The sequence below is a fragment of the Leptonotus elevatus genome, chromosome 12 (genome assembly GCF_054856555.1).
Source record: "Leptonotus elevatus isolate MCC_2025b chromosome 12, RoL_Lele_1.0, whole genome shotgun sequence".
Taxonomy (NCBI): domain Eukaryota; kingdom Metazoa; phylum Chordata; class Actinopteri; order Syngnathiformes; family Syngnathidae; genus Leptonotus; species Leptonotus elevatus.
In genome coordinates, this window is record NC_141250.1 from 3325641 (window position 1) to 3344047 (window position 18407).

Sequence of the window (18407 nt, forward strand, 5' to 3'; positions counted from 1 at the left end):
GTGTGAGTTAATGCATGATTAATGCGATATTTTTAAAATTGATTAATTAGTTAATGCTTTAACTTTGATAGCACTAATAATAATATAAAAGTATTTTTTCCACTTGCTGTTGACTGAAGATGACATCACCTGTGCTGAGGAATTCACGGCTCACCTTTTTTTTCTGGGTTTGGTTAGCAAACTGAGCCATGATTGGTCGTTACCTACTTCCTCAACACCGGTGATGTCATCTTCAGTCAACAGCAGGTGGAAAATTTACTTTTTAAAGGTATTAATTGTTCATGAAAAATAATAAAGTTATCACATTAATTATAGACAAAATATAATCTTATTACTGTTGAAAGTGGCTCAATGAGTCAAGTATCCCTTTAACAGCAATAAATGTTGATTGTAACACACCGCAAGTTCCATTGTGCCGCAACTCCTTTTTAGTCAGCCTGTAAACTTTTCAGCTCACCCACCCAGGTAGGTAGCCTATCTGTCTGCTAATTAAGAGGGGCCAGTCAGTAAAAAAAGAAGAAAATAAATATAAACTATATTATTTAAGTTTCACACCATTCGAAAAGCAGTAATTTCATTTTGAGTTTTGATGAGCCAACATTTCAATATAAATGAAAATCGTGTTGCTTTCTTCACTTTCAATTACGTTTAAAGTGTGTGTGAAATTATTCAGATATTTCTAAAACAAATGTATGTAAGGATTTGCACCAAGAAACAAGCCTAGAGCCTGATGTGATCGAGAGATCATCCCCTGCCCTTTCAGCCACTGTTGTATTTCATGCTTGGTTACCCTCAAGGCCTCCTAGTACAAATATGCTGTGTGGGGTTTGCAAGGAAAGCCAACATGGCTGACATTCAAAATAATTTGGCTCTTCTCCTCCTTTGCTCACAATCAGCAGCTGTCCTATTTAAAAAGGCAAGTTCCATGCCCGTTTAGCACTTTATTTACAAAAGTGAAACATTTTCTGGGACATGATGGAGACTGTCGGAGAAATTATTCCTATTTCACACATGATCATGGAAACTCAGTATACAGTATTGTTTTGCGGGTTTTAGTTCCAATCTTAATTTGAATTATTTCAACAATATTGCAAATAGCTGGCAAATGGACTTCTGAATTAACCATTATAATGGGTCACAATGTAAAATCTTTATTTTAGAGCAGCCGTCAGAAAATTACAAGTCCCAGTTGACTCTATTATCATTTATTATCATTGAGCAAGGAACTGATACTGTACTTTGTATTGCTTCTGGGACCTTGTATGACAAAATCGGTGAGAATCAATAGGAGTGTACACAGAAATGCAGAAAAATGCTTTTAATAATATTGTAGTATAAAAAGCCCATAGGCCATTAAAAACATTTCTCATCCCTTTGAAGCACCTACACTTTGACACATTGCTTTTTAAATGGAACAGAAATGCACGTTGACGTCAACAGAGGATAACGCTGGACAGTGGAAGGAATACAGAAAATAAAAGACTAAGAAACACCCAATATTGTTACTCGCATAGTCTTCGTCAAGCTGTTTAGAAAGATGGATCATTGTCAAAATTATTTGGATTAGCTAGCAGGGTAACATCAACATTAACGGACAGCTTTCCTGAGAGCTAAAATCTGTATCAGAATTTCAAACAGCTATGCAAAATAACCAATTTTCATTTGTCATGATATACAGTACTTCCCAACAGGGTTAACGGCCATTGCATCTTGGTGAATCATGTCAGCGAAAGGAATCTTAATGCATGCTTTATATTTGCAGTTGATACTCAAGCTGGAAGTGACACCAAACTGACTGTGGAGGATCTCTTTAAGCCAGAGTTCAAGGTCCATGACCCAAAGGCTAATTGGATCAATGGTGAGTCATACAGTTGGCATGGAAGGCCTTGCTTGGTAGTCCTTAATCAGCTACTCCGTATTTCTTTTTCAAGATTCTTCATTATGACAAGGGCTGGATTAGCACATTTTTCCTGGCCCATATTTCATGGTACATATCCGACTTAAATGTGCTGTGACAATTTCCAATGTGTATGCACACTTCTGTACTCTGTTATAAGAAAGGACTACATCGATCTGCTTTGTCACTAACATCCACTGTTCGAATTTATTTTCCTGTTTGTTATTTACGTTGGATTTATTACATATTTGCCAGAAGGGGATTGTATGGTGAGCTTGGATAGTCTTAGCTTGAAATAGACCGTATGAAGTGAATGTGATCTGATTATGCTTTATCTAGATTGAGGAAGAAGATCATGTTACGTCAAAGGGAGACGATGGGCAGGATTGTGGCATTCCTGTATTGCTCTCTGTCTGTCTCTTCCAATGCTTCTCTGACTTTGCCTCTTTTGCCCACAAACTGTATAAGTGTAACTCCATGCCTCAGGGCAGGAGAAAGAAGCAAGGCCGGCTTCCATCAATATTTCATTCCCCAGTGACATTTTTCCACTATCTTCACAACACCATCTCATTCTCTGAGCTGACCTTAGTCTAGAAAGGGAGAACTGATGTTGTGGGATTAGGCAATCTGTAAAAACAGCTTTGCAGGTTGGTTTATGGATGATGGATAAAATAAACTGCTGGCCAATGAGGAAAGATAGCAGACAGATGGGTGAGAGTACAGTTTGATCACCAGGATTTGGAGCAACAATGTGATTTTTTTTGAGACTTTGGGGGATTTAGCTAGAAGTGGTCTTAAAGTTAGAATCACGTTAATATCATCATATTTGCGGTAGTTTGTTGTATCACAGATTTGGAGAATTCAGGTCTAGAAAGTAAACACCCTGCCATAGATTGGCTGTAGCCACTGGTGCTTCTACTCTACCGACAGGTAACAAGCTTGTTTGCTGGTCGAGTAGAAGCACCTATGGCTAAAGCCAAACTTGCATATTGTCATTCGCTATTTCTCAATATTAATTGTTGTTTTGACGCAACGAGTACATTCTTGGCAAGCCCGGTCTCAAGAACGTACTTCCCAAGCACGCATATCTCGCGTATTTCCATAATTCATCGCAGTTATATTCTGTGACTAGCTTCCAATGAATTTGTACTACTATTTTGATGTTTCCAGATGTGTTACCTTACTTGTGATTTTGTGCGACGTCGTCAATGGCAGCCCAAGTAATGTTCCAATCGAAAGTATGCATAAGCCAAGACCACACGGAATTCCCGGATGTCGTTCTTTTTTGCTATCTTAAACCAAGGATGCATCGGTTGTTGCTTGGTGAAGGCTTGGCTGGAAAAATATCCCAAGATGCATTTCGTACTTCAAGGAACGAGTGGCAGTGGAGGAGCATCACGTTTGTAAGTAATCCTCCCCTTTTATGATCATAAATAATGATAAATAACTTAACTTTACGTAAAGTACAACTTTATTAAATCTAGTCCTTTTTTTTTAATACAACTAAGTTTAACAACTGCAATTTACAATATCATATATAAATATATTAATTTATATTAAATATGATTTACACACATTCAAAGATAATTTTTATAGATGTACCACAATTTCAGGAGAATCTGAACAAAACCTGCAACTCACATCTGTGTCTTTTCAGAACTTTTTTTTTTCAATATAATCCTGAATTGGATAAATTCCATATATAATTTAAAATTATACTTTTTTAATACATTACTCACAATTATATAAGATCTAGTTACGTGGTGCACAATTACAGCATGTGTCAGAACCAGGAAGCTCGCATTAAGAACAACATCCAGGTATTTCGTCCGTTCTTTGCTCTTGTTTTTTGCGTACTTTCAATTGGAATAGTACTTGGACCGCGACTGATGAGGTTTCACGAGATCACAAGGATGTAAGTGCGGACAAGAATACATATTGAGAAACGGCTATTGAAGCTCAAATGACTGATGAAAATAAAATTGTTATACTATGACTTCTTGTTCAATGTTTGCATGTTAAAAGGGGACTAATGTAAAGTCAATCCAGTTTTTGGTGGCAAATGTTATAAGAATTATATATAAGAAATGCAGGTTTATTCTTGATTTTTGATTCATTTATATACCATCCACTAGAATTGACGATGGAAGCCTAGTTATTAGATGAGGTATTGTAAAAACAAGTGACTAGATGTTACCATTGATTGAATTTGTAATTAGGTAAAATAGCAAAGTGATTTCACCCTCATCATTCCTTTTGATCAGCTTTTATAGATTGATAGAAAGCCTACATTGTCTACATATTTGCAATTTTTAACATTTAATGGATTGATGGACTTCTTTCTGTGTGCAGATGAAATGTACGACTGCATTTCAATGCACCTCACGTCTCACAAGAGACGTCAATGTTTACATTCCCATTAGCTGCTAACGCCGAAGACGTGCCGTATCGTACAATGATGGCGTAATAAATTTGCGGTTTCTTGGCATCCTTAATTGACATTTGAATATGATTTCGGGATGGCATTGTGTTCATCTTGGTAGTCGAGACAGGCCCCCCACCACATTATATAGCATTGACGTATGTATTATTTGATAGCCTTTTATAGAATTTGCGGGCTTAAAGAGCACATTTAGCCTGGTTTGTTAAAAAGTGACAAATAGAAACAGCAACTGTCAGGCTGTCAGCACCTAAGTGTGCAGATCTTTTCGTCTTTTAAACCGCCTTTGAAAAGTAATCTGACATCTTTTGCCATCTTGCTTGCTTAGGGTTAGGGTTAATTGTTGCTGCTGATAGTTTGACTAGTTTTGTCCACGGTGTACACACGAGGAATTTTTGAAACAAGGTACTTTCTATTTCATACATTTGTAACATTAGACATTAAATATCATGTAGGAATCAACGTACACCCTTTTCTACAACATTTAGGTACCAGTAAACGTCCATAAAATTTATTTGTTTTTTGTGTGTTTTATTTTATTTATTTTTTTATGACTGTGTATAATATACAATGGGACACTTTTGGATCACTTTATATGGGGAAAAAAGTGTATTTTTTATGAGATCTTACGGTAGTTAATTTAAGTACAAGCTAAAAATGGCTGTCATTGTGTTTTCATTAGTCATGTACTGTTACATGATTTCTGTGTGTCAGGCAAAGGAGTTTTTCCTCATTTAGTGAGTAATTAATTGCCCTGAGCTGGTGGAGATTAGCCAACAACTCACCTTGATGTTCTTTCATTTTCTGAATTAACTACCAACCCTAATTCCAGTGAACTTGGACCACTGTGTAAAACATAAAGAAAAACAGAATATAATGATTTGCAAATCCTTTTCAACCTTATTCAGTTGAATACACTTCAAATACAAGATATTTGATTATTCAAACTGATAAATTTCATTCTGATTGTTTGGGCAAATATTCGTTCATTTTCAATTTGATGCCTGCAACACTCAAAAAAGCGGGGAGAGACATGGGGCATCTTTACCATTGTGTTCCATCACCTTTCCTTTTGTCAACACTCAGTAAGCAATTTGAAATTGAAAACGCTGATTGTTGAAGCTTTGTAGGTGGAATTCTTTCTCATTTTTGCTTGCTTGCACATTATTTGCTCACAGGGTTGTTCACAGTGGTGAATCTTGCCCCATCGTTGTGAACATTCTTCTGTGTTAATTTGGAATTGCTGGCTCTGGTAGCTCCCATTAATTACCAGACTCTCTGGCCTGTGATATAAATTGTGCTTATTTGTTAAATATTTGTGCATTTGTCACATATGTAAGACTATTGGAGCATTTACTGTTATATTACTTTTAGACACTCTTTTGCTCAAAACTGCTGTCTTGTGCAAGTTGTAAACAGAGCATGATAGATCGTAGTGAGACGCATGAGGACATGATTTACAGTACTGGGAGAATTAAAGGCTGAACTTTTCATCATTCAGCCATTAAACTATTATCCATACCACTTATCCTTGACAGTTCCCTGCTGATATAGTGAGAGAAGTGAGTTATGTCCTTTATAGACTGCCAGTCCATCACAGGGATCGCACAAAGACAGTCGTAATTATTTACATTCACTCTTACAGGAAATGTTATCGCTGAAAGATCAAGAGTAGTGTTATAGTTGCGCCTGCAGTGTTAACACATGCCGGTGAGGGGAACCAAATAAACATTTGACATTTGATTTCCTTGGGGAATATCCCATCTTTAAGGTCACTATAAGGCTTTGACATTTTACTTTCTTATGTCCTTGCTACTGTATCAGCTCAGATAGGGAGCCTACTTTAGAAGATGGAAGTTCATGATGAATTAATCATGGCAGGTTTAAATATAGACTTTCAGGGGAAAAAGCAGATGTGTAATATCGCTTAGGCTTCTCTTCTCATATCCTGTGATATAATCTGACTAATTACTGTATGTATCTTGGTGGATTGGGTAATCTTCTTGCATTATTTGCTTGTTGTATTCTCACTGAGTTCGACAAGGAATATGAATGCGCATCGATAGGCCACAGGTTAGTACGTTTTCTCAATAACAATAAGTAGGACAACTATAGTTTTATATTTTTGAATAAATATATGTGTTTATGATGTACTCAAAAAGGTAGGCAATAGTAGCAAGAAAAGGATCAATACACACATAACTCTTCTTGCCTTCATTCATTTGTATTGAGTCACATGACATCAACTGCAGTGACTTGGCACAGATTACAATGTACAGTACATGGTATTTTAGTATTCAACTCAGGATCCCTGTACTCATGATTAGTTTATATTTTAGTTTACATACTCAACATTATAAATCTGCAGTCATGTGATCACTTTTAACCTTAAAGTCCCTGTATAATAATATAAACTAGTGTTGTCCGACGATTAAAAAATTAATCAAATTAATTACAGGATTTTTTATTAATTAATACATTTTAATCTCATATCTGCTAAAGGTCCCGAAATAAAGAATTTGAATTCCTGGACATTACAAAATTGTAGTGCATGACTAATCAATTGAATACACCAAGAAGAGAAGATTTGAAACCCACTTTTTTATTGTTGAAGTGGGCTTCATAAATGAAATTCAAAAGAGTAGCTTTAAGAACATCAACAAACCAATTAGGTCAGGCATTATTTTAAAAGATAATCTAAACTGCCAGAAGCTGTGGTTCGGTGTATGGATGGCATGAGATGAACTGATAATAGCTGTGGTGGTTTTTGAGCTAAACTAACAAACTGGTAATCAGGAAAAGTTAGAGGTTAAATCTAAAGCTACAATATGTGGGTCATAATAATTCAAACCCAAAAGAAAAGCTACGGCTACAGTATCAACAAATTTTAAAACAACTAGATCTCCCAGAGCCATCATTTTGAGCCTAATATGGTTATCACTCACTGTTTTGAGTAGCTAATAAAGCCCCTAATAAATAAAGACGGGTGGTGGACCTTTATTGATTTTCAGGCTTGTACTGCCAAAAACGTCATGACTCCATCACATCTAGCAGCCTATTTGTTTTTTACTATAAGCTTTTACTTTACCGTGAACTGGGTCACAACTTCCAGTGGAGCGGTACATGGCTCCTTTTAGCCGGGGCTGGTCTCGTTCGGACTTGCTGTCTGAAACTCCCAAGCGATCCAGTGATTACTCATCGTGATTTGTCAGACTCCCTGTCAGCTTCATCTCAGAATGTAGCTGTCAAGTCTCCTCTAGTATAGTTTTTTAATCGCCATGGTGATCTATCTTGTGTCCAAAACCAAAACCTCCGTGCTGAACGGCAGTTGCCCAGCGGCGCCAACTACGGAAGCCCAGTGGCGCAACCCCGTGGATCCCGGCGACGTGAAAGATGTAATTTGAAATGAATACAACCGTTAAAATGACGGCTCTGGGAGGGCCAAATTTCACGCACTAATTTGCAGCATAATTAATTAATCTATTTACCGCGTTAAACTGGCAGCCTTAGTATAAATGTATTGTGAATTTGACACACAACAGACAAGTGTTGTTAAAACCCCGTGTCAAATTTGAATTATATAATATATAAAATTATTAAAAATGAAATCATAAAAAAATTATAAATAAATGAAAAATCAAGCCGTCCTCTCTGCTGAAAGCACCGAAAACTTCAATTGTCAATCAAATACTACACATCTTTCTTATGCCTAACCCTAACCCCAGCTAACTAATTGCATGCTGTAGTGGTAAAAATGGGCCAAGTAATTATAATTACGTAACTAACCAGCTATGAACAGTAATTTGACATAGTTGAAACTAAAATCTTACCAAGATTAAATATCTAAACTCAAAATATGGTTGTTTTTGTCTGAGAAGATCATTTAATTTGAGAAAGCATTTTTCCCCTCTTAAAAATGTTAACAAAATGTCATAACCTTTGAGATGCTATTACAGGTTAAAATATAATATTAGCAACATCCCCTCATCTAACCCCTCCAAAAGGGCAATGGGGGAAAAAAAACATGGATTAAAAAATAAGAGATGAAAAAGCACAGTTTTGCAAATATTCATGGTGTGCATTTGAAAGGAGCGAGATTTTTTTTGCCGGGTCACTTTGGACAATGGTACATTTATCAAGGCTTTGAGTAGTATCCTTAATGTCACACCGCGGTGAGGTTGTCTTGTCATTTCCTGTTTTATTTGGAAAATTCTGACTCCTTTTGTTTCAGGTCACTTGCCCTTCCTCATGTGGTGTCAGTGTCAACCCTGATTCCTGATTGAGTCCACCTGTTTCCCATTACCCTCATGTGTTAAATGGTCTGCGTCTCCCCTTTCTTTTGCCTAAGTGTTTTTGTCAGAGCCACTCAAGCCAGTCCCAGTCCCAGTCCCAGTCCCAGTCCCAGTCCCAGTCCCAGTCCCAGTCCCAGTCCCAGTCCCAGTCCCAGTCCCAGTCCCAGTCCTCAGCCTTGTTTCCCTGTCTCTTGTTTGTAACTTTGTATAGCCACAGTATAGCTTTAGTTAAGGAGTGATATTGTTTTGTTTGTAGTTTAGACATCCTCCCTTTTGGAGCGCCTTTAGTTTAACATTTAATAGCCTTTGTTTTTTCCCTCTAAACCAGTTTTTTTTTTTGTTTAATAAATATTTACCTTGGCCTCAAACTCCTATCTCTGCGTCTGAGTCCTAAATCTGCCACGTCGTGTCAGTACACTTAGGCCAGTATGGACCCAGCAGAGAGGGAGCAAATGGCCGCAGCGCTGCGAGCTCAGGAAGCCCGCCTCTCCCAGCAAGAGGGATTTCAGACAGCCATGGCAGCGCAAATGGTCCAGCTCACAGCACAGGTACAGAACTTTCTGGGTCAACTGGGTCGCACCACTAGCCCTCCTGCCGTGCCAGAGACTCAAGCAGCCATGCCGATTCCGCCCGTGCCGTATGCCGGGTTGGGGATCAAGCTAGCCTCCCCTGAGCGATTCTCTGGGGAGCCAGGACAATTCAAGGCATTTTTGACTGATTGTGACATTCATTTTGAGTACTCCCCCAGGCCTTTCCCACAGATCGATCCCGGGTGGCTTTCATGATTTCCCACCTGACTGGGAGAGCCAGAGCCTGGGCCACGGCAGAGTGGGCACGCAGTTCCCTACTCTGTGGCTCCGTCACAGACTTCCGAGCCGCCCTTCAGAGGGTCTTTGATCCAGCCTGTTTAGACTGGGAAAAGGCCCGGCAGCTAAGCAGCCTGAAACAAGGAAAAGACTCCGTGAGCGACTACGCCATCCGCTTCCGCACTCTCGCTGCAGAGAGTGGCTAGAACTCCACGGCACTCTATGACGTCTTCCTCAAGGGCCTGGCGACGTCCATCCAAGAGCTGCTCATCTCAGTTGATCTGCCACCGGACTTGGACTCCATCGCCCTTGCCATCCGGACGGATCATCGGCTGCAGGAGGTTACACAGAGCCACGGTCACAGGGCAAGGACGACGAAGAGATCCCCGCTCTCCCAAGCATCAGGTGTGTCACCTCCTCTCTGTTCCTCGTCAGTTCAGCGCCAACACTTTCCTTGGGACCAGAGGAGGAGCCCATGCAACTGGGCAGAGCGCGGCTTTCGCAGGAGGAGAGACTGCGCTGACAGCTGGAAGGTCGGTGCTTTTACTGCGGTAACCAAGATCCCCTCGTGGCCGCCTGCCCAGCCAAATGGACCAAAGCGGTTAGTCAAGTTACGACTCCAGTGTCGGCCCCACGAAAACTCACACCAGTAAAAATCATTCACCGCACCACTTCCACAGACCTCCATGCCCTGATAGACTCTGGGGCAGATGAGAGCCTGATAGACTGGGGGCTTGTGACATTTTAGTGCCAAGACTGAGCCGCTAATTAAGCCCATTAAGGCTAGGGCACTAAATGGTAGTGAGTTATTCACCATTACACACATCACAGAACCCATCCAGCTCCAAGTTGGCAAACATAAGGAGCACCTAGTTTTTCATGTGTTTCAGTCTCCTTCACAGACTATGGTCCTGGGACACCCATGGTTGTGTGAACACAACCCCCATGTGAACTGGTTGACTGGTGAAGTTCTGGGATGGGGAAATAATTGTGTGAGCCATGGGGTTGGTTCACCAGTTCAGGAAGCGGACATTACGACTGTTAATCATATTTCTGTTAATTCTCTCACAGACTCTGAATACCCAAATCTGAGCATCATGCCTCCTTGCTACCATCACCTCCAGGAGGTATTCAACAAGACCAAAGCCATGTCGCTCCCACCGCATCGTACCTATGTCTGTGCCATAGAGCTGATTCCAGGTTCCACCATTCCCAAGAGACGCCTATATTTTGTTTCAGGACCAGAGAAGGCGGCCCTGAAGGAATTCATCAAAACTTCCCTGAAGGCTGGACTGATTCGTCCTTCATCATCACCAGCGGGAGTGGGTTTCTTTTTTTGTGGGGAAAAAGGATGATTCCTTTCGGCCTTGTATAGACTATAGCCTCCTTAATGACATTACAATCAAAAACCGATGCCCCCTCCCTCTCATGTCATCCGTGTTTGAAAATCTTCAACAAGCTAACATCTTTACCAAATTGGACTTGCGCAATGCATACCATCTCATTAGGATCCGGGAGGGGGATGAATGGAAAACAGGGTTCAATACGCCTAGTGGCCATTACGAGTACCTAGTAGTCATGCCCTTCGGTCTCACTAATGCTCCTGCTGTTTTCCAGGCCATGATTAATGACGTTTTGAGAGACTTTCTGGACCAGTTTGTGTATGTTTATTTAGACGACATACTTGTATACTCGTCAGATCTAGCCACACATCAAATCCATGTTTCCAAGGTTCTTCAAAGACTGCTTGAGAACAAACTTTGTCAAGGCAGAGAAAAGTGTTTTTCATGCCAAAACCATCTCCTTCCTGGGCTTTGTCATAGCCCCTGGAAGGTACAGATGGATCAGGCTAAAAGTAGCGCCATGCGGGAGTGGCCCACACCTGTTAGCCGCAAGAAGGTTCAGCAATTCCTTGGGTTTGCTAACTTTTACAGATGCTTCATCAGAGGGTTCAGCGCAATAGCTGCCCCTCTGCATGCCCTCACCTCTCCTCTGGTGAGGTTCAGCTTGTCCCTGGAGGCGGAAGCTGCATTTCAAGCACTCAAACAACGCTTTGTCACAGCACCAATCCTCACAATGCCAGATCCACAGCGGCAATTTGTTGTGGAAGTGGACGCGTCCAATGAGGGGATCGGAGCTGTCCTGTCTCAGCGTGCAGAGAAGGATGGAAAGATGCATCCCTGTGCCTTCTTGTCACGACGACTATCCAAGGCAGAGCATCACTATGATGTTGGGGACAGAGAGCTTCTGGCTGTCAAAATTGCTTTGGAAGAATGGAGGCACTGGCTTGAGGGGTCGAAGCATCCGTTTGTGGTCTGGACCGATCATAAGAACCTGGAATACATACGCAAAGCCAAGAGACTTGACCCACGCCAGGCCAGGTGGGCGCTGTTCTTTAACAGTTTTTCCTTCTCTCTCACTTACAGGCCGGGGTCTCGTAACGTCAAGCCCGACGCCCTGTCTCGTCTCTATGACCCCGAGCCTGTAGCTAAGGAACCAGAGACCATCCTTTCGCCGAACTGTGTGGTTGGAGCCGTGACATGGCAAATCGAGAAGGACGTTAAACAAGCCAACGGTGAGGCAACTCCACCAAATGGATGCCCGCCTAATAGACTATTTGTCCCAGTGCAGCTGCGCCCACAGGTGATCCATTGGGCCCACACCTCACTTCTTTCCTGTCATCCGGGAGTCCGACGGACAATGTACGCCATCTCTCGGCGATTCTGGTGGCCTTCCATGGAGCCGGAGGTCCGAGAGTACATCGAGGCCTGCTCGGTATGTGCCCGAAATAAGTCATCCACCAGATCACGCATGGGCCTGCTGCAGCCCCTTCCAGACCATGGGCAGAAATATCCCTGGACTTTGTCACAGGACTCCCCATCTCCCGAGGTAAACCACAGTTCTCACTGTAGTCGACAGATTTTCTAAAATGGTCAGATTCATAGCCTTGCCTAAGCTTCCCTCAGCCAAGGAAACGGCTGAGGTCATGATTAACCACGTCTTTCGAGTTCATGGGTTCCCTAGAGACATTGTGTCGGACCGGGGACCCCAGTTTGTGTCTCGCTTCTGGAGGGAGTTTTGCCGCTTAATCGGAGCCAAAGCCAGCCTAATCTCAGGTTACCACCTTGAGGCTAACGGCCAGTCAGAGCGCCTCAACCAACAGTTAGAAACCGGTCTCCGGTGCCTAGTCTCCCAGAATCCTTCAACGTGGAGCAAACACCTGGTCTGGCTTGAGCTTGCCCATAACTCGCTGCCTACTTCTGCTACAGGACTCACCCCATTCAAATGTGTTTTTGGTTACGATCCCCCCTTCTTTGCTAACCTGTAGTCTGAGGCCTCTGTTCCTTTTGCCCATGCCTTGGTCCGCCGCTGCCATCGCATCTGGGCAGCCGCTCGGCAGGTACTGGAGCGCCAGAGGGACAGAGTCAAGCGAGCAGCAGATCAAAAGAGGAGACCTGCTCCAGCATACATAAAGTGTGGCTGTCCTCCAAGAACCCACTTGAAGGTGCCATGCCAAAAGTTGGCACCACGGTTTGTGGGTCCGTACCCAATCTCCAAGGTGATCAACCCGGCCGCTGTCCGTCTTCGCCTGCCCCGGTTCCACGTTAGCCAAGTCAAGCCAGTCCCCCACCGCCTCCTGTGATTGTGGATGGGGGCCCCATCTACAAAGTGAAGCGACTGCTGGCCGTCCGCAATCGGGGCCGGGGCAGGCAGTTATTGGTGGACTGGGAGGGCTATGGGCCCGAGGAGAGACAGTGGGTTCCTTCCCGCTTCATTATGGATGACTCTCTAATTGAGGACTTCTATAGGGATCATCCTGACCAGCCTGGGCCGTTGGGAGTCGGCCCTAGAGGGAGGGGTACTGTCACACCGCGGTGAGGTTGGCTTGTCATTTCCTGTTTTATTTTGAAAATTCTGACTCCTTTCGTTTCAGATCACTTGCCCTTCCTCATGTGGTGTCAGTGTCAACCCTGATTCCTGATTGTGTCCACCTGTTTCCCATTACCCTCATGTGTTAAATGGTCTGCGTCTCCCCTGTCTTGTGCCTAAGTGTTTTCGTCAGAGCCAGTCACAGTCCTCAGCCTTGTTGTCCTGTCTCTTGTGTGAACTTTTGTTTGTAACTTTGTATAGACACAGTATAGCTTTAGTTAAGGAGTTATATTGTTTTGTTTGTAGTTTAGACATCCACCCTTTTGGAGCACCTTTAGTTTAACATTTAATATCCTTTGGTTTTTTTCCCTCTAAACGAGGAGGTTTTTTTTGTTTAATAAATATCTGCCTTGGCCTCAAACTCCTATCTCTGAGTCCTAAATCTGCCACGTCGTGTCACTTAACAAGTAACAATGTAGAATTGGACCAAGAAAAGCCAGAAAGCTTCTGAAAAAAAATAATCCGAGTCCCATTTTATAATTGAGTTTATGTTCAGTGCTGATTCTAGATACAGCAAGGAGTAGTATCTGGTCCCAATATATATATTTTTTTCTTTTTTTTCTTTTTTTTTCTTCTTCTTAAGAGCTCAGTATTGTTCATTCGGAAATGTCATCATTATTGCTCCTTTTTTTTTTTTTTTTTTTTTTAATACATATATATATATATATTTTTTTTTTTTGTGTGTGTGGGTGAGTATGTGTATGTGCGTGCGTGCGTGCGTGCGTGCGTGCGTGCGTGCGTGCGTGTATTTGTTAGCTCACCAGAAAACCTATTAGAAAAAAATCTCATACCGTTCACCTAAACCGAACACCAGGAGACCCGAGGGGACCGAAGAAAACCAAGGAAGGTGAAATCCAGCACCGACCAGACACCCCCCCCCAGAACTCCTCCCCAGCCCAAGAAACATCCAGACCCCAACAAATCCAAAAAACATAAAATCAGGGAGGCCTCAAGAGACCAAAGGAGAGACCGAGAAAAGGAAGGAAGGACAGACGAAGCCGCGTGAGATCCGCAGACACCAGCCTCCACCGATTCAATAACCTGAGGAGGAAACAGATTGTGTCTGAGTTTCGGTAGATGCTGGTGTGGTGGATCTGGCATGCATGAAAATCTCCACCAAAGAGGGGAGCCGTCGACCCCCGCCGGAACAGAGCAAGCGCAACACCTCAGGGCCCCCCAGGCCGCGGCAGCGCCAAAGGACGACCCCCGGGCCCCGCCAGGGCCACCGGCCGGAGAGCAAACCCAGGAGCAGGAGCGCCCCCCGCCCCAACACGGCCCGCGCCCCCGGCCCAACGCAGCAGGACGGGGCACTGCAGGCCCACCAGGCACCCCACCGGCCCCCAACCCCCGCCCCCCCCACGACCCCCCGCCCCCCATCCACCCCCGCCACCCACCCCAACCCAGCCCCAGCCGCCCCCACGCCCCCAATCCCCCAGACACCCCCCACCCCCAGCACCCCCCCACCCCGCAACCCCCACCACCGCCCCCCCCCAACAAAGCCGCCCCCCCCCCTGACCCCACCCCGACCAACCGGCAGCCCCCCAACCCCCAGCCCCCGGGGACCACCCGCACCCAGGCACCGGCGCCGAAGAGGGGCCGGACAGCGGAGCGGAGAGGGCAGCCGCGCCCACCCCACCCCCCGCCGTGTGGAAGGACGGAACACCGGGGGCAGAAGGGGGAGATGGGGGCACTGGAGGGCGGCCGACACCCCCGAACCCCAGGCCCAGCGGGGGAAGGCCCCGGTCGTCACCCCAGCGTTCTTTGTGAAAATTAACCCCTGTCGCCCCCCGGATACTGGGTCCCGCCCGAGGTGTCAGGACGCCCACCGGAGCGGGGCGGGCACGACACCAAACCCCAGCCACCCCCGCCGGCCCCCATAGCACCGAGACCCGGGCCATGGATGGAGCCCCCGGCCCAGGGGAGGGGAAGGAAGGCGTACCGGGGAAGGGGAATGGAGGAGGGAAGGGGACGACAAGAAGGGCAGGGGGCAGCGGCAGGGACGCAAGGAGAGGGGGAGAGGAGGAGGAAGGGCGACGAGGGAGAGGGGACAGGGAGGCGGAGGACGGGCGGGGAGAGGCGAGGAGGGAGAGGCAGCAAGGGGGAGGAAGGGGGAGGGGAGAGGGAACCACCGGGCACCCCGGCGGCCCACAGGCCCCGAACCGCGTCGCCGGGCCCAGAGCGACGGACCGCGCCGGAACGGCGCCGCCCCCGACACCAGGGAAAGCCCCGCAACGCAGCACCCCCCAAGAGACCCAGGGAACGGCCAAGACGCAGCCGCAACCCAGCAGCCAACAGAGGGGCAGACCCGCCCACTCCCCGCCAGGGGGGACAGCACCAACAGAATTAACCCACTGGCATGCCGTGAATCCGAATATCAACCCCTGGTGCCCATCGGAGGTGAATCCGCTCGATCCCGCTGGCAGCAGCCGGGTTCCTGACTATAGAAACACAACCATTAGTTACAAATTGCCTAATACAGAAACATCAATGCAAGTTATAACGCTGCTGTGGCTCTCGCTAACAGGCAGAATTAAAATCCAAGTTTAGGTTAAAAAATTCTTTATACGTAGACCATGTTTCTTTAAATTTTGACATTTGGTTTTTATTTGAGGCAGATATTTTTTCCATTAAAATATGATTTATGAGGAGGTTAGACCAGTGGTCGATATTCAAAGTTTGTTTATTTTTCCAGTTAACAAGAATTGTTTTTTTTGCGATAGTAAGGGCTACAAGTATAGATTGAAATTGTTTATGTGGTAAGTCAATTGTTGTTAAGTCACCTAGCAAACACAAGTTTGGAGAGAACGGTATCCTACAGTCCAAGACAGCGGAAAGTTTTTCTAAGACTTTAGTCCAGAAACACATAACCGGAGTACATAACCATAAAGCATGAAAATAAGTGTCTGTAGTGTTTTGTAAACACTGGAGACAAATGTCGGAGTCTGAGAGTCCCATTTTCTTCATCATATATTGAGTAATGTATGTTCTGTGAATAATTTTATATTGGATAAGTTGTAAATTTGTGTGTTTTGTCATTTTAAAAACATTTTCACAAACTTGAATCCAAAAGACAGATTCCGGAGCTATAGACAAGTCTGTTTCCCATTTTGAGATGGGTAAAGACGTTTTATCAGTATATGAAAGTAACCTATATATTTTTGAGAGTTTTTTTGTTGTTGTCGGAGAAAGCTTGATAATATCTTTAGCTAAAACAGGCGGTTGGAGCGTACCCTGGAGTGTTGGAATTTGTTTCTTTATCATACTTTTAACTTGCAAATAATGTAAAAAGTTTCCGTTTTTTATTTTATATTTTTGGAGCAAGGATGTATATGATATAAACATATTATCTGAGAAGAGATGGTGGAGATGTGTAATTCCTTTCTGCTCCCACACATTCAAATAAAACGATTGGTTGTTAATTTGAAAGTCGGGGTTATGCCATAGGGGAGAAAGCCCGCTGGGCTCCACTTGGGCTTTTGTCATTTCTAGTGCCTTCCACCAGGCAGTCAGGGTGGCGGAAATCATTGGATTTTTAAAGCAGTTATGTCGCTTAATCGATGTTGTAATAAAGAGTAAATCTAGGAGTCTGAGGTTATTACAATCCTTCTGTTCTAGTTCCAGCCAACAGTTAGTATCTCTATTGGGTTGTGCCCATAAAATAATATATTGTAGCTGGTTGGCTATATAATAGTGCATAAAATTTGGTGCCTCTAGACCTCCTTTGGATTTATTTTTCTGAAGAGTAGATAGACTAATCTTTGCTTCTTTTTTTTTTCCAGTAAAATTTTGTAACGGCTGAGTCCAACAACTGGAACCAGTTAGCCGTAGGTTTAAATGGAATCATTGAGAAAAAATAGTTTATTTTGGGTAAAACTTTCATTTTAATAGTGGCTATTCGTCCTATTAGAGAAATAGGAAGATTATTCCAGCGCTCCAAGTCACTATAAATGCTATCCAGAAGTGGAGTGAAATTTAAATTAACTAAATCAGTTAATTTAGGTGAGATTTTTATGCATAAGTATTTTAAATTACCTATAGGAAATGAGTAGTATGGGTCCTGGCTTGCAGGGTTCCATGAATTTTCTGTAATAGGTAGAAGTGTTGATTTTGTCCAGTTAATAGAATAGTCTGATAACTGTGAGAATTTAGTTATTAAGTTAAATACTTCCCCTAGTGAAATAGCAGGCTTTTCTAAATAAAGTAAAATATCATCGGCATATAGATTAATTTTATGTTCTGTTACCCCAGAGTGAATTCCTTGAATCATTCTTTCCTGGCGTATGGCTAATGCAAGCGGTTCAATAAATATTGCAAATAATAAAGGCGACAGTGGGCATCCCTGTCTTGTGCCTCTCTGTAGAGTAAAACTCTTAGATATAATCCCATTAGTAGTAACAGTAGCTTTAGGAGAATCATATAATACTGACACCCAGTGAATAAATGACTTCCCAAAGCCAAATTTATTTAAAACAGCAAAGAGGAAGGACCAGTTAACTTTATCAAAAGCTTTTTCTGCATCCAATGATATAATAACTGCCTTTTTATCATGCCGCTGTGACATACTAATAAGGTTAAAGAGCCTTCTAATATTATTAGTAGAGTGACGCTCTTTAATAAAGCCTGTTTGGTCGCTATGAATGATTGTCGGGATTACTGTTTCTAATCTAGATGTAAAAGCCTTAGTGATAATTTTAATATCAGTGTTAATTAGTGAAATCGGACGGTAACTTGATGGAAGGGTGGGGTCTTTTTCTGGCTTTAATAAAAGTTTAATTGCTGCTGTATTCACGTGTGGGCGTATGTGACCATTAGTATTAATTTCTGTTACTACTCTTAAGAATAGTGGAGCAAGCATTGACCAGAAGTGCTTTAAAAATATAGCCGGATAACCATCCGGGCCGGGTGCTTTGCCATTTGGCATACTATCTAGAGCACTGTACAACTCGTTTATAGTAAGTGGTGCATCTAACATATCTTTATATTCAGTAGTTACCTGAGGTATACTTAAGCTACTGAGGAATGCCTCAATATGCTCTGGGTTA

General features: G+C 43.4%; 1 protein-coding gene across 2 annotated transcripts in view; it reads left to right on the top strand.

Moving 5' to 3' along the window:
• The window catches only part of dpp10 (dipeptidyl-peptidase 10 (non-functional)), a 166659-nt gene that overhangs the window by 98302 nt on the left and 49950 nt on the right, over positions 1-18407 (top strand). For both annotated transcript variants that reach the window (XM_086090713.1, XM_086090714.1), the window contains exon 3: positions 1763-1858. In XM_086090713.1, the coding sequence (XP_085946839.1) occupies positions 1763-1858 (96 nt within the window). The remainder of the gene's footprint in view (positions 1-1762; positions 1859-18407) is intronic.